Source organism: Haematobia irritans, chromosome 4 (genome assembly GCF_050003625.1).
Source record: "Haematobia irritans isolate KBUSLIRL chromosome 4, ASM5000362v1, whole genome shotgun sequence".
NCBI classification, from domain to species: domain Eukaryota; kingdom Metazoa; phylum Arthropoda; class Insecta; order Diptera; family Muscidae; genus Haematobia; species Haematobia irritans.
In genome coordinates this window covers 3,026,652-3,044,723 of record NC_134400.1, presented here as the reverse complement: position 1 = coordinate 3,044,723, position 18,072 = coordinate 3,026,652, and the positions used below count along the sequence as shown (strand labels likewise).

General features: G+C 32.1%; 1 protein-coding gene across 1 annotated transcript; it reads right to left on the bottom strand.

Annotated features, from left to right (window-relative positions):
- Nucleotides 1–11,492: 11,492 nt before the first annotated feature.
- Nucleotides 11,493–12,239, bottom strand: LOC142234746 (uncharacterized). Its single transcript, XM_075305917.1, has 2 exons — nucleotides 12,092–12,239; nucleotides 11,493–12,030 (listed from the first exon to the last, which is right to left on the bottom strand). The coding sequence occupies exons 1-2, from the start codon at nucleotides 12,150–12,152 to the stop codon at nucleotides 11,762–11,764; spliced, it is 330 nt and encodes a 109-aa protein (XP_075162032.1). The 5' UTR covers nucleotides 12,153–12,239; the 3' UTR covers nucleotides 11,493–11,761.
- Between the last annotated feature and the right edge of the window lie 5,833 nt (nucleotides 12,240–18,072).

Sequence of the window (18,072 nt, the reverse complement as noted above, 5' to 3'; positions counted from 1 at the left end):
AAATGTTGACCAAAATTAAAACAAAAATGGGCGATAATACTTTAAAGATCTAAAAGACACATTTTTCTGGTGTTACTCTGGCACACGTATACAACTGACAATCTAAAACCTTCAAAATAGGTTCATTGTGTGCGAAATATAACGTAAGAGATAAACTAGAAAAACTGAATGAAATGCTAGTGTCGTTCTTTGAATGTCCTTGTACATGGACATTTGTGGTGTATTTGTGTTGGCCGCCACTATTTTGGCGTAGTATTTGTAGTGAATATACTAAGATTGTAGATGGTGTTGGGTAAAGTGTTGGGTGAATTTGACCTTGACATGCCCAAACATGCATTGAAATCATTTAATCGACCCTATAGTATATTCGCTATCAGTTCAAGTTCAGTAAAACTCAAGGAAAATAATACATACTCGTGAACCCACCATGAAAGAATATGTAGGTTGTAGCGCATGTTATTATTATACGAAATATTTAATTTTTATATTTAAATCATTATACATGCATTTATTATATTTTTCTTATATTTATATACTTCATCACTAAAATTTACATACATTGAAAAGATAAATATTTCTATCGTTTCTATTTTGTTTCTATGATGCATACTTTTATGTCGCATTGTAATTGAGTGTATGAAGCTAGTAATATTTAACAAACAAAAGAGAAAGAGAGTTATTTTGAGTGTTAAATTGAATACTTGAGTAACTAATTGTTTGATTCTCACTTGTGTGCATATGTTTATGATCTATCATTACTCTCATATGCATTAGCGTAGCTAGACAATTTTCCTAGGGGGGGCTATAGCCCCCCCAGCTAAAAATTTATAGACTGAACTTATAGGTTCAATTAATGTTTTATTTCATAAAATTGAATAAAAAATTGGGCATCAAAATAACTCGACAATTAATTTATAATAAAGCAACTAAAAGTAGTTCCACACTTTTCCCAGCAAGAAAATTGTGAGTTGTTCTAAAGGCACAACTTTAAAAGTACTTCCAAAAATGTCCTCAATTATTTTAACTACTTCATTTTGTACTTTTTTTTTGTCATATTTTAATGTGTAATTTTTTGTTTTCTTTTTTTCAAATAGTTTAAAAAAAGAGTAAGAATAAATAAATTGATACATATTATTCAAATTTTGCCACAAAACTGCTAAATCCATTATAGAAAAATCGATGTTTCGAAATTATTCGAGGAAAAACGTTTCAAACAAGCGTCAGAATGCATTAAAAATCATAAAAACAATATAAAAATTATTTATTTGGGAAAATATCACAAAATTTTTTAATTCACATTCAAAACACTGAATTTGGATCTCACCTTAAGAAGTGATGCAAATTCATTGCAACGGCTGTTGAAACGGTGAACATTTGTCCTATGACAAGCTCATGTTACATTCATTGCTTTTATGCCAATTTTGCACCACTTCTAGACCCAAAAAGAACATTTTCACTACTTTTTAGGCAACGCTTTTTCGCACCATTATTAAGATATTAATTTATGAAAGAATGTTTTAATATCAATTACTATTTTTTTAATTAGATTGAATAAACTAAATCAATCATAAGTTCAACCACAGCCTTATTTCATAAATATCTGACTTCAAACATTGCCATCGGTAACTGCTACCACAACCCAAGTAATTCGATTGTTCATGAAAGTCATTAGCGGAACTTTGTGCAATTGTATATACTTGTTTTATTTTTCTAAAAATTAAAAAAAAAACTATTGACATTTATTGAAAAATGGAAAATCATAAATAGAGTTTCAAATTCTGGGGGGGCTAAAATTTTTCTGGGGGGGTCTAAGCCCCCTCCCCAGAGGCCTTCCTACGCTTATGCTCATATGTTTATTGAGAAATTATTGTAAATCGTTTTGTGTTATTATAAAAGGAGATGCATACACGCAAAAAAATAATTCTTTCCTCCCAAACGAAATTTTAGACAAACAAAGTTCCTTTCTCATTTGCTTTTCGCTGAAAGGAAGTGTATTTGGAAGAAAAGTATATACTTTTTGTGATAAACGTTTATTCTTGTCCAGGATGTAAAAACAATTTCATAAAGACTAACTCAAAAAAATACTAACTCATTTTCACTCACATCTTTCTCACTTCCACGAAGTTATTTAGTTCTTAGCACCTTTTTCTGTAATACAAACAATGTAGAAGAAATTATACGATTTTATAAATTTTTAATTTTTTTTTTACCTTTCGCCTGGACGGAGAATCGAACCGCGGACCATGCACTTTGTAAGCCAACACACTAACCACTGAGATATGTACCTATTATGGTCAGCAATAGATAATTATCCATATAAGTTATATTTATATAGCATAGCTTGCGGCGCCCACGAACCGAATAAACAAAGTTTATTTGACAGAAACAAACATTTAGTTTGGCACCGTGGAGCAGTGGTTGCTACGTCCGACATGCCAAGGGTCGTGGGTTCGATCCCTGCTTCGACCAAGTTTTTTTTTTTGTTTTTTTTTTTTTATATATGTATTCCAGATATGTTCGGAAGATTCCGAACAAATGTTCAACATTACATTGTACTATATTAAATTTTGAACTGTAAAATGTGTCTTATTAAAGACCTAAAGTCAGAAAAGAACAGTGTTTGATATAAACGAAATGGACTGTGTTGTTGTTTCAAAAATAACTTTTTGTATTGAAAAAATAAAAATTTTGTAACAAACGAATTTTTTTGGTGATAATAGTTTAAAATTTTCGAAGCAACAAAAGAAAAACGTTTTCGGTACACGTTTTCCCAACGTTTTTTTTTTCTTTGCGTGTAGAAGCATAAAGCTTTGTTACTGGCTTACTAGTCGTTGAGGTAAGAGCTAAGACTACTTGGGGAACGCATTAGCGTGGCCGGTTGTCTTTAATCTTGCTTTGACGACGAAAACAACACTTGGCGAAAGCAGTCACTTGTGTTTATGCCTGAGGCATTAACGATTGTTAATCTATAAATATATTGTGTAAACTTAAATTTGCTAAATAAAGTTTATAACGTTTTATTTAGAAATCTTGCGCGTTATTATTTCTGGGGAAATTGGAATTATACCGCATCAAAACCTCTACATGGTTTATATTAGAAAATGTTAACTAACTAATTTAGTAATATGATACAAATAAGTTAATAACTTTTGTCACATTGAATAAAAGTTATTAAAAATAATACATTTTTTCTGTTGTTTAAAAAAAATTTCATATTCTGGAAGAAAAAAGCGCTATATGAAGTTCTAGACAGACACAATTAAAGTACATAGTTTCAAAAACTTCACCCATTTGTAGGAAAGTATGAACTATTTTCATATATAGTAAAATTGTGTACTTCATTTATATAAAACTTTTTTCTCATTTGCAGTTCGCGTCATTAAAGTAAGCAAAAAAATAAGAAAAATGTTCTCATATGTGGCAAGATTTAACTAAAATAATCTAATTTTCATGCACTAAAATAAAGTTAAATCGGCTATAAAAAGAATCGTTGTCTTTTTTCTGGAGGTCATACATAGAAAAAGTCTGTTGTAAAACTCATGCTAAAATGAACTAATATATATTGGAAAAAATTTATTTTGTTATATTTTATTTTTCAAATTTTGTAAGAAATATTCCCCAGCCCAACGATTTTTTCCTTTATTCCAAGTATGTCTCAAAAATATTATGAATTAAGTGACATGCAAATTAGTTCAATTCTGAAACAGAAGAAGTTTTTCGTACACTTCTCAAAAATAGTAAGAATGAAGTGCAGCGTGGTTAAAATGGAAATGATCTGGCGCCTAAGATTTGTTCTTTATTTTTTTCTTTTCGAGAAAGATGTATTTCGTGAATGGTAATTAAAAATCCAAAAATATCGAAAAATTTTCGTTAATTTAATGAATCTCAAAATTTGGAATACAATTTTAGCACAAGATAGTTCATTTTTCCCATAATGTAGATTACTTTTTTCTGTGTGTTAATGAGTGCTGCCCTTTTCTATTTTTTAGGTGAATGATAAGAGATCTCGTATTCGTATTCGAACTCAGAAATATCACAGAGAGGGGATAAGTCACCGCAGAGGCATATCATGCTATTCGAATGTTGGGAAGATTGCTTTTAGTGATTTAAGGTAAGTTTTTTAATTATAATTTATGTGTGTCAAATATGGGGAGATTTAAAACTCTTATTGGTACTATGTCATATTTTTAATCGGTTCTCAAAACCCACATGAAATCAAGTATAAAAAGCCAACATGCTAACCACCAACAAAACCAATAGTAAATATGAACATTGTCAAAAACAATCGTCAATAGTGTTGACGACGATGACATTTGAACAAATCGATAGAGACGTGGGTTTAGCACTTGCGACAAGACTTCATTCATTCCATCAAACACTCATCTGTTCGCTAACTCACTCATTCATTCATTCCATCGTCACCTGAGTGCCGCCAATCCACGTGCGTCAGCTTTGTTTATACATGTGTTCGTTTTTGAGTGTAAGTGAGCAAGCTTTGTTGCTCGTTTGTTTAACTGACTGAATGAACTAAAATTTAGCGTAAATTTTTGCATATTCACGTTTCAGTGTGGGTCAAACCGACACACAAACGTATTTACATGTACGCCCAGGCATCTTAAAACGGAAAAGAAAAGCAAGTAATCGAGCCATGCGGCGAATTTTGTCGGACAACTGATCGGGCTTACTACAAATGATTGTGTCCACATTAAGTAGGTCTATAAGTAGGAGTTGGACGGACATAGATGTTGGCATATTTTGTTGTTCTAAGTGACTGGATGTCCATTCATTTGCAATTGTTTCGCTGCATTAACGACTGACCGCCATCCATACATTTCAACGACAAAACGATGACGAAGTGCGTGTCTGCACAACACCAAAATCTTAGTCATTCCACTGTTTGTCGTTTTGTCGCCCACACTACCTGCATTAAACTAATCCGAAACTCGGTTTGTATTGCAAAAACGCTCCTGCTTTTTTTTCCATTTCACAATATTTGTGGGCATTGAATGTGAGTACGTACGTGTATTCTCTTTTATGTCATCTTTTTGTGAATGGGGTATTTTTTTTCATACATTGGCGGTATTTCTTGTATTGATATGCAAATTAATTTCATTAACGGAAGTTTTTGACATTTATACTCATTCTCCCTATCTTGTACACACAATGATGACAGCAATCAACTAAATACGAATAATTTAAGAGCGACAGTAGAAACAACAAAAATCCCAGAGAGTGTCATTAATACATGCTACAATAAACAACAACAATAACAATAAGCCGGCAAATGACTCGCCTACAACTTCCGGTAGAATTCCAAAACAATGTAATTTAATGTCATAAAGAAGTGAAATGACAAAACCCCACAGTTGATCACATAGTGAACACAAAAGCAACAACAGTTGAAGCGAAATATTTAACCCAGTATTGCTGTATACGCTCTCTCGATCGTGGTGAAACTCTGAGTAGATTTTGTCAATAAACAAATATATGAAGAGATATATCTCTTCATACACACAATAGTATAGCTATTTTTTTCACCGAAACTTTAAACAATGAAATTCACTTTTATTTGGAACAAATAAACTAAAATTTATGACAAACTATTATTATACACTGTGAGGAACTATATATTTAATAGAAACTATCTAAAACTTAACCGTAGCTACACTGAAAAAATCCGTAGTTAAAATAACACTAAATTTAGCTTATTTTTAATGCAAAAAAATATTTGATTGCAATTAGATTTTATTGCGTTTTTCGAAATTTTCCACAGCCCAATGCAATTTTACTTTCTTTAAGTATGTTTCAAACTCTTTTTGAACTAAACGTGGGTATAAAGTTCAATGACCGTACACATAAGTTCAATATGAACAAAAGTAAAAGAAAAATTTCGTACAATTCCAAAAAATAGAACGAACTACAGTATGGGAGGCACCGTGGTGCAATGGTTAGCATGCCCGCCTTGAATACACAGGGTCGTAGGTTCAAACTCAGTTTCGACCAAACGCCAAAAAAAAATTTCAGCGGTGGATTATCCCCTCTCAGTAATGCTGGTGAAATTTCTGAGTGTTTCAACTACATTATGGGAAAAATGAACTATCTAGTGCGAAAAATTTCCGACATTTTTGGGATTATTGACTACCATTTACGAAATGCATCTTTCTCGAAAAGCAAAAATGAACTAAAAATAAAGAAAAAATCTTAGGCGCCAGATCATTCCCATTTTAACCACGCCTTAGTTCATTCTTACTATTTTTGAGAAGTATACGAAAAACTTCTTCTGTTTTAGTTAGAATTGAACTAATTTATATATCATTGAAATTGTACTGTCATTTAATTCCAAAAATGTTTGAGACATACTTGGAATAAAGAAAAAATCGTTGGGCTGGGGAAAATTTCTTACAGAAGTTTAGAAATAAATTAAAACAAAATAGAATTTTTGCAATAAATACTAGTTTATTTTTACAACAGACTATTTTTATGTGTAAGATAGAAGTTCACCATTATAGTATTACAATGGACTGGATAGTCCTTGTGCACTCAAAAAAAAAAAGTTTACTTAAATCCAAAGATTTTGACCTTTCTTTAAAGATTTTGGTATTAATTCCGAGCCAAAGATGCGGATTCTTTAAAATAAGGAAATTTTTATGACGGATACTTCGAATTAACAAATATTTTCTTAATTCCAAAAAAACTTTAAACCAAATCCTCAAAATAAGTCTTAGCCTATATTTGAAGCGTTTTTATCTTAAATCTAAAGATTCAATATTTCAGTTAATTTAAGGACGATTTTTTTAAACAAAATTTGTTTCATTACTTTAAGGAAAATTTGCCTTAGTTTAAAGACATGCAACTTTAACGAAGGGACGCAAATTTTCAAAAGGTGTGTCCTAAATTTAATGAAAAAAATTCTTGAAGCAAAGATTATTAACTTTCTTTTAATTAAAATTTCATTATTTTAAAGAAATTTGTCCTTAATAGTGTGTAAATTGCGCATCCTAAAATTGAGGTTGCGTAAACTTTAATATCACGTAAATATTTTTTTCAGTGTGAGCCTGAAATATCGGGCTGTCACTATACCTATCCTAACCTAACCATGGTTAAAATGGTTATGATTTGGTGCCAATGATTTTTTTCTTTACTTTTAGTTCATTTTTATCATCTATCAGAGGGTGTAATTTCGTGAGTTGTATATAAAAAACACCAGGGCATTAAATTTTCTGGTTTTAACAACGCTTTGTGGAAGTCCCAAAATGTGGAGAATAACTTAGTTCAATTTTTCGCGCAAGCCCAAATGCATGATTTATTTCTAATTATTATTCGAGCATTATGGACAAAACTCTATGGACTTCCTGATACCGAAGTCTAAGTTGTTTTACTCTGCACTTGTACATGGCTTAAACTATGACTAACCAGCTATTCACACTTCCCATGATTGCCTACTTTTCAATTCGCTTGTGAATGAACTTTTTAATAACAGAAGAGACTGCAGTGAATTGAATATCGCACATACATGAGTTCATTGAATACAATGCCTGACTGAATTTACCATGACTATTATGGAAGCATGCATATATCATTTCTTAAGAATTCCTGAAAGGCTACAAACGGAAATACATGGGGGCTATGAGTAAACGGATGTATATGAGGGCGTGTGTTTGTTGTATGTAAAATTATGTTACCTTCCGGTCGAGAATTTTTCTATGCTAAATACCAATAAAAAGCATTGATGTGGGGCAAAATAGCAGGCACGTTCGAAATTACTTGAAATGGTTATGTATTGCAAAATATTTAGCGCAATGGGCTACAAACATGGGTTCAATGGAATTAATGTTTCCACTATTGCAACGTAATTGTGGATTGAAATTTTTTTCGTTCACATTCGTGATTCAAGTACATGCCTTCTCGATAGTGAACCCGCATATAATCACCGTTGTTTATGACCTTAGAACAGAACGTATTTCTTTGAAAATGAGTAGTTTCTGGTTGGGATTTTCACAAGAAATTTATTAAATTAACTTTCAATCACTGATGTTAATTAAACACTTAAGTGGGCTAATTACAATTTAATTGATTGATTTTTATATCGATCAACCTGCCAGCAATTCCAACATAGTGAGCGAATGAAATTTAAATTTATCTCTTAATTTTGGGTTGGCAAAACCCACTGGGTACGTTCCTGAGGGAATCTAAACCTATGTGATGGTTACTGAGTTTATTCAATGACCATTCTCTAGACCAAGTTGTATTCCGATGGGTTAAGGCCTGTATTTTGCAAACAATAAGTAGATATAGGACAAACGGGTTTAGTCATAATAAACGCTGAAGCATAGTTTATATGGCCAGAAATTTACAAATCAGAATTGTATTCATAGTTTGTTCTCCCTTCCATTTCCGCCCACACACACTGATTTATGAATCACTCCTACGATGTTTTTTTTCTTTTGTTTTGTTATTTCATCTTTTGGTTTATATATGGATGTTTATTTTTTGCTGAAAACGTCTAAATTATTGAAAAAAAAATCAAAGTATTTTCTCATGGTTCTAATCGAACAGGTGATGTTCAAATCTAAATGAGACCCTTCTCCATGTGCATTCCACCCACAAAATTCTCTATCGCCGAGACCATTCCATATCTACGCGAAATTTCATTATGTATATTTTTAGATTATTCATCAAACGATGAGTTTTCCCAATAATTTCAAATCAAACACAATGAACAGAAGACAAATGATATAAACAAATTCTCGTAGCACTTTGTGCCATACGATTTGAATGTTTATGTTACATATCATTCGTAGAAAGACATAGTACGTATAGTTTCTAGAGAAGGTTAAACAATTGTATATGATCTTTTATCGGCAAATTTTCGTATGAATCATAATAAGCATGAGATTGCTGGTGAACAAATTCTCTGTTACTGTCATCGTTAGTGTATGATCAACTATTTTCCGAAGAATATAAATACAAAGGAAAACTACATTCCTGCGGTATGAACTTTTAGAGAAATGAAATTTCTGAAAAGGAAATCTTTTCTTTCAATGTAGTGTTGTAATTGACTTTTTGGTAAGGAAAATATGTTAACCTATTATCATTAACATGTAATTCCCTAAAACAACAATAACTAGTAACGCCCAAATTCTGTCTGGCATATACCCAAAGAAAAAATACGTTTCTTCGGAACGAAATTTAAGACAAACAAATTTGTGATAAGCTTTGCAATTGTTATCTCCAATATTTTGTATTTGCTTTTACAGAGACTTTTGTAGCATCAAAAGAAAACTTTGCTCGTCTAACATTTCTTTCCTCAGAATATTAAACACTTCATTCAGTGCATTCATAAGTATCCTCCATCAGAAATTGTGTACAATTAATATTCCTGAAGATATAAGCCCCTAAATGAGGATAAAAACATTTGCAACAAAACAAAGGTATAATCTGGACCAAGGGTAATAGAATAAGAGAAGTTCTAATTTATACATTTATGTAAATATCTCGGGGGGTATATTTCAAATGTTGTTTGCGAAAAGTAATCGGTGACGTGATTCGTGACTTCGTTGTCTGATCAATAGTACCGGTATATGGTATTGGTGTCAGCTCACCTACTTTTACAATTAAAATGTTATCTGTCTTGGGAGAAACCAATTCATTAGAAGCATCATAATTAAAACAATTCTGATATTTAAAAAAAAATTGTCCATTCTCTCTGAACTATAACCCTTGACCTTAGATACCATAAAATATCACTCCACTGTCTTTAGGTTTTAAATTTTTTTTTTGATTTTGCGAGTCTATGATACTCTTTGCCATTCTACGTTCCTCTCTATCAAACAAATATTTTCACCAAATACTAACAAGTGTTCTACAATTTTGTCAACATTTCATTTCTATGAACCTTGTTTGAAATGAGAACAAACCTACGGCAAGAGAAACAAGGAGTGATAATCTTATGTATGTCGGTATGTATGTATGGAACTGTAGTAACAATAGCGCTCTGTAACTACTTTGGCTCCAGAAGTTTTATTAAACATTCAACCTCATTGAGCATTTTTGTTCCTAGATATGTATTTCTTTTTTTTTTTAATTTGGAGAGTGACTGCCAGAATAAGGGTAGATGCATGGATGAGTGGAGCTAGTCAAATATTGCTGCCACTACTCTGTTACTGGGTGTGTTTTGTCGTATTTCTGAATGAATTGTCGTTCGGTCAATTTACTTGAATGAAACTAATTGTCCCAGGCCAACAAAGGTTAAATGCGGAACAATTTGGAACCACATTTGGATAAGTGTATGTATCGTATATGGCTGGTGGACATAAAATGTACATAAGTTCGTGGCATTTAGTCACATACTTGCATACAGAGTTAACAACTTACTTTTCGTATTTAAGTATCTATATACAGGGTGGTTGATATGTAACGCAATAAAGGAAAATGCCATATTTCTTTATTTTTTTAAATATTTTTTAACATCAAACCCTTAGGGTCTGTTTAGATTTGTTCGAACTGGCGCGAGTTATTGTTGATAAACCCATCATACGTACACGAAGGTGGCTTTGCGGTATTTCCTCGGCGCCTTCTTGAGACTTTGGCATTTTTAGTGCCAACCTTTTGGCTTTATGTCCAAGCTTCATTTTTTTTTTTAATCCGTTCCTGCGACATATTTCGCTCACGAACAAGTTTTCTACTACAGTGGCGTGTATTCAGTTGGTTGAATTCTACCGAAAATGGTAGATATTCTACTGTTTGGTAGATTGCTAGAATTCTTGGTATTTTGCAAAATATTCCATTTTATCTTTAGGAATAAAAATTTAGACAAGATTTTCTGTAGAAATAAAATTCTGACAAAATGTTCTATAGAAATAATAATTTGACAAAATTTTCTTTAGAAATAAATTTTTCTAAAGAAATTAAATTTTAACAAATTTTTCTAAACAAATACAATTTTAACCAAATTTTCTAAAGAAATGAAATTTTGACAATTTTTCTATAAATTAAACGTTTTTAAAAGTTTTAATTTTTTTAAAAATTTTCAAAGTCTATTGTGAGTGAGTTTTCACTTTTTGTGAAATAAATAAGATAAAATAATAAAACATTTCTTTCGAAGGAAAAACATTTTCATTTACTAACGATTCAGAAACTTCAAAAAAAGGTTTTTTATTTGGTAGTTTTTAGTATTTTTTTTAATTTTGTTAGGTTAATTTTGGCACGAGTGGTAACCGTACGTGTATTTCAATCATTCCAGAGTTCTGATTCAATCACGAAATTAATTGATCCAATTAAGTTTTTAATTGAAATGTCTTCAATCAAAGAAATGATAGTACCAAGTAAAAAATTAATTGATCCAATTAAAAATTTGATTGATACTATTAATTTTTGTGATTATTTTTTGTTTCAATCAAAAAATTTGTTGAATCATTTAAATTTTTAATTGAATATTTTCAATTAAAATTTTAATTCGAAAAATTTTCGTGAATTTTTTTTCTGTGATGGAAGCGCATTTGTCCTGTATGCTTGGTTAAGAATATTACACAGAGTGGGGGTGATCACACATTTTTCGTTGTTTCATTTTATGTTTGCATTTAGGATTGAAATCCTCCTTTCCGTATTTCTACCGCTGGAATAATATTTCTGTATATGTACTACGAAGAAAACACTCCCACGTAGCAGGCCTTTTCGGTGTATACTGGTCTTAATCAAAAATGGTTAGACGGTCTGTCTGGTTTTTATTCAGCAAACATTTCATGACATTGCCAAATCTAACCTAATGCTTAATATAGACCCCGTCATGGCTGTGGATAACCCAAACCCAACTACAGCTCACTAACGCAATCCTCCTACGCGTTTGCTGTCCAAATCCGTTGCGAGTCACTGCTGTTCTCGTACGAATTCGAAGTGTAAAGTTGTTATTTGTTTGTACTTTTCTGCTATCATGCGTCGTACCCGTACTTCCTCTTTGTTCTTGGGTGGGTGAATTTTTATATACAGAGCTTTTTTGTCGTCCCACTTCGTGTGTGTAGTGCGTTCTGTTAACTGAATATACAGAAAAACCTTTAATAGATACTCGTAATACAACAAAAATGTAGGTAACTACCCAAAAATGTCATGGTGACCAAAGAGTATGAATGGGCCTTTATGTTGGGAGGGGTCGGCATATTTGCGTTGAAAAATACTACAAAACAACAACAAATGCATGCGAACGAACTTGTGGGCGTTTGTTTTTTTACATACTGCTGCCTACGTCGGCGTTGTAGTTAACGCAGCTTGGTAGTCGTACCGTATTGTTGCCGTTACTGAATTATGAATGAAAACTTGTGCAGTTTTACGCCTCGTGAGTAAAGCAGAATTCGTACATAACGCGTCTGTCTGTGATACCGAAGTATGGTAGAAAAGCATTGTAAAATAGTGTGGAGGAGGAGATGTATGATGAGCTATAACACCCCAAACCACCCCTGAATTATGAATGGCACAACGAAAACCTTGGTGAATCTATTTCTGTACTCGTCTTCTTTGATTCATTTTATTTTTGTATTTTTTGAATTTATTGATGTTTAAAAACGGAGTTTATCATCCCATCAGAAAAGTTTTGTCATCAGAAGGGGCATAGCAGAAAATTTCCTTTTTTGTGCTACTTTACGCACACATGACAGCCACCCACGCGGTGTAGCTTTGGTTTTGTTTTTCTTTTGCCCTCCAGCGTAAATTCAGTGGGTAAGGTCTGGGCGAAAGAGGCTTTCTTTGTTGATAGGTTATGTGGGCGGCAGCTTTTGTATTACTGTGAATTTTAGTTACAGTCTCCATGGTTTTTCTCCACACATACACTCGATTGCGATATTTGGTACATTTTTGGACATTTGTGTGGGTGTTATTGATTTTGCAGAGTGTGTGTTTATTACTCACGCATACCTGTACAGTCACTGAAACTGTATTCCTTCTTCGTCCCATGAATGAATGGGCAAAATGAGAAGTAGACACAATGTATTTAAAGAATTCAATTTATTCTAATTGGCCGAAAAATCAAGTTTAAAATATTTTAATGGATAAAGGAAGCTGGACAAACTTAAGATACCAGCAATGATTTTGGAACCACTACATGTCAGCTTATCATACAGATGTTACAGTCCTGGTTGGAAACCGGGTGTAATTTTACACCTTATAGTGTGTTGAACTTTAAAAGTCTTAATCCTCTGTAGCTGAGGTGGTCTAATTTTAACAACATAACTGACGTGGGGTCCATCAGACCTCATTTTTTAACTGATTTTTTGTCATATTTTCCATAAAATAAAGAGCATAAAGAGAAAAGGTACTGGGAGCGGAGAGATCGAAGCTTCGTACTTTAGGAAGATATACATGAAAATTTAATTTGCGTTGTATATCAGACTACGACGTCAGCTACAGAAGGCTAAATGAAAAATTCTCCTTCCCCAAAATAAGCCAAAGTTAGGCTATCGCTCAATATAAACAAATATATAAATTGACAAGATCATTTGAATAGAAAATCAATAACGAAATCGTTATTATAGACATTTGAGATCATTCTATTGGAATGAAAAGGCAAAATCACTCTATATTCGGGCTAGGGATGCCAGATTTTGAAGAGGCAAAAAGAGCACATTCAGTTTATAATAGAGCACTTTTTAAAATGCAATAAAAACATTTAATGCCATAATAATTCATTTAAACAAAAAAAAGGTTAATAACAAATACATAAAATAAACCACTTTCAACTCAAGCTAATTTTATACTTTGTAAGTCATTTTTGTTGTTGTGTTTGTTAAAAAATTTAATTGAAAGAAGTTTGTTTACATTTAGAACAGAGTACAAAGTGAAGAAGCAACATCGACGTGCTCTTCTTCGACTCTGATATATAACGTAAAACACTATTTAATTAGAAAATAACGGCGTAGGAAAATCTCGTAGTGTGACATCCACTATTCTCTTTAAAAAATGTGTCAGTTCCAAAAATTAATTTTCTGACATTTCGCTTTGATTTTTTCGTAAAGAGTCAGTCACAAACATTAATTTTCGTGCATTTGCTTTTGCGTTGTTCGTGAAGAGCAATGCTGCTCAAAATTAAATTTCGTATTTTCGCGGTTTTGGTCACAACTTTTTGTCTATAGGGTCTATGGCTCTTTTGGCCTATCTTGCTTTTTAAGAGCACATTTTGTAAAAAAAGAGCACATGTGTTCTTTAAAAGAGCACGTCTGGCATCCCTAATTCAGGCTTACTTCTTCGAACCATGGCTGAATAAGGAGGTTGAATCACGATAACAAAAACAACAAATTTCAATATTTTGTTTACAATTTTAAGAAGTCAAAATCAGCTGATAAAAGAATCGTATGGCATTGGTAAAAGTGGCAATTAATTATTCTTTCAATTGTCCTGAAAAAATAATTCAAATCCAGAGAAAAATAAAGGTTCAAATTTAATTGCGTCACCTATGAGTGATTGTGAAGTGGATAATTCATCCGAGGAACGCCGATATGAGACAAATAAGACTATAGTACCCACCAAAGTTAAGAATGGAAATGATGCAGTTTAAAAACTGATGTGCGTGGTATTTTGGGTCTGGAATATGTTATCAAGATACTCAAGTCATCTTTGAACAATTCTCCAGCTATGAATGCGCGAGTTTGTTTGAGATGCATTTGCTATGCAGTGTTATTTGGAGAGCTGCAATCACCATAAAAATATGATTCTGACATCTTAAAATTTTGTCGAAATAAAAAAATTTTAATCATATGGGCCCATGATTTAACCTTCTTGTTCAGCCATGCTTCGAACTAATCAATCTTAAAGCAGATAAGGATGTTGACAAAATTTAATAGCAATACATTTGTTTTCACTTATATTTTAAATTAAATAAGAATAGCATAGACGAAAACTACAAAGTAAACTGATTTTTCAATGACTCAAACCGAGAATAGTACCGAATTAAACAAAAGAGCCCTTTCGTTTTCATAGAAACTAATATGACCTGCTTATTTAATCATGTATGTGTGGAAAATAATTTTTAATTTGTACCCAAATAAAAGAACCATGGAAGAAAATGTAGGTTGTAATATTAGAATATTTAAACTAAAATATTTTACCAAGTTCATAATTACAAATAAGCTAATTCTTTTTGCATAGCATTCTGCTACTGCTGACACCTAGCGACTAACTCGAACAGTGAAAATATATTCTCAGCACCAGAGAGTAGGAAATACAAGTGAATGAAACTGTGAAGTGAAACTGCGTCAGTAGGTGGCAGTCATGAGCAAAGATTCTCTAATGTGATATAGTTTTTGTGGCGTTGCTCTCAGTTTGCGTTGGCGTTACCCAGTTCTGTTCTCTACCGGCATCATAAGCGTAGGAAGGCCTCTGGGGAGGGGGCTTAGACCCCCCAGAAAAGTTTTAGCCCCTCCCCCAGAATTTGAAAACCTATTTACGATTTGTTATTGCTTTTATATAATATAAAACAAGTAAATAAAATCGCACAAAGTTCTGATAAAGAATTTCATATCTTTAGCACAAAGTTTCGCCAGAGAATTTTCATTTCAATAGCCGATGGCAATGTATAGCTTTATTTTTGTATAAGGGAATTATTTATTATAAGTGAATGTTTGAAGTCTGATATTTATGAAATAAAACATTGGTTGAACTTATGATTTAAGTTCCTAAATTTATGTTTAGTTTAATAACTAAAGCACCTTTATTAATTTGTTTAGTCAGAGTTTTAGTCGATTTAATTAAAAAAAATAGTAATTGATATTAAAACTATTCTTTCATAAATGAATATCTTAATAACGCTGCAAAAAAAATCGCCAAAAAAGTTGTGAAACTGTTCTTTTTGTGTCCGGAAGTGATGCAAAATTGGCGCAGAAGCGATGAATTTAAGATGGGCATGTCATAGGACGGATGTCCACCATTTCAACAACCGTTACACTGAATTTGCATCACTTCTTAATGTGTGATCCGAATTCAGTGTTTTGAAAGTGAATTAAACAATTCAAATTGATAAATTTCCAAATAAATAATGGGAAATGGGAAAGTTTGATCTAAAATATTTTCAAAACTTCGCAATTTTTCTAGAATGGAATTAGATTTTTTCGACATCATTTAAATAATTTATATCATTTTATTAATTCTTACTTTTATATCCTATTTGAAACAAAAAATACCCATTAAACATATAAAAAAACGAGTTATAAAAATTGAATTACAACACTTCATGTGTAGTTAAAATAATGAACTTCTTTGAGAGGACATTTTTGGAAGTGCTTTTGAAGTTATGCCTTTATAACAACTCCCAATTTTTTGCAGGGAAAAAGTGTGGAACTACTTTTATTTCCTTTATTATAAATTAGTTGTCTAGTTATGATGAATTCTGATTTTTATTAAGTTTTATAAAATAAAACATTAATTGAAACATTAATAACTTCAGTCCATTAATTTTTAGCTAGGGGGGCTATAGCACACCCTAGGAAAATTGTCTAGCTACGATAATGCCCAGCATTACGAAACTTAAGGGATATAAGATTTAGAACCTACTTTGTAGTAACAAATATTCTTTTTTATAAATTTTTTCATTCTATTAATTTCTATTGGGAAGATAATTTGAAATTATAACTGCCGATGCCTTTATAACCAATTTATCAAAACAGCGCTTCGTCCGCAACGTTGGTAATACCAAAGCTGCAGGCATTGTGCGACATCTACACGATTGTTTTCTTTGCAAAAGAGAAATTTTCGTCCTCTTGTTTTCCTACTCTCTGTCAGCACCATGTGCGGAGTTGATAATTTTGTTAGTAGAATTGGAAATAAGACAAAGCCATTGAAGTCAATGCCTTGTTATTATATGACTAAGACAGCAGATGTCACTATAAGCATAATAATGATCAAAAAAATCAAATTTAGTAAAGCTGAGTACTATGTTCAGTTTTCAAACTGAAAACCAGCATGTTTTCACGGTTACTTTTTTATCAATTAATTTAGAAATATAAAATACTTTGCAATCAAGAAAATGTTCACAAAGTTTGTATTCCTTAAAATGGATTATTAATGAAAAGTAATCGTAGAAAATGACGATATTAGCTGCTTAACTCGAACTTAATACCCACCTTTAGCCGCTAAAATCTTCATTTTTTCACGATTAATTTTCTTTAATAATCCATTTTAAGGAATACAAACTTTGTGACTGTTGAGAAACAAGATCTTTCTTCCCTTCAATATAGAAATAATATTTTTTTTAATTGCAGCTCGGTCTCTGTCAAACCGAGCAAACCTCGAACAAAGGTAATATACGAGAGAAACCACCATAAATATTGTAGTATTTACACGGAACATTCGACAGTTTAATTCTATCTTAAGGTGAGTATTAAGTTCGAGTTTAGCCGCTAAAATCGCTAAAGCGAAAACTAAATCAGTAAGAAAAAGGCATAAGATTATACATATTTGTTGCAAATTTTTTATAACTTGATGGGGAAAAGCCCAAAGCAAATTTTCACAAAGTTTGTATTCCTTAAAATAGATTATTAAAGAAAAGTAATCGTGAAAAAATGACGATTTTAGCGGCTAAACTCGAACTTAATACCCACCTTAACAGATGAACAGGTTGTGAAGAACCATATTATGGTCCCGTTTTATTTTATGCAAAATATGCGACTGTTAACATGTTTGACATTTGTCGTATGAAATCTTAATTTTAGTGCTCAAAGAACGTTGCTTTCACCCAATAGTACCTTTAGTAGTCTTCAAATGTACCGATTGTACAGCTCTTGCCATCTCTCATTCACAGTAATGAGTTAGTTTACCTGTTTTTCTCCTCTATCATGTTTGTGGTGTTTTTTTTTCAATTTTGGCAAATTTGTTCATTGTCTGGCCGCGTTTAGAAATAAAATTGCGCGCAGTGGTAATTGGAAGCATTTGTAAATATCCATAGATTTAAATATTAGAATTGTTAAAATTGTTTAAAACATCAAAAAGAGGTGGGTCAAAGTAATATGGAACAGTTGAAGCACTTGGAAAAAGCCGGGGAGCCGTCGACGAATGATGCGAAAAAAAGTGAAAGTTTTGATGAGGAGCCAGAAAGTT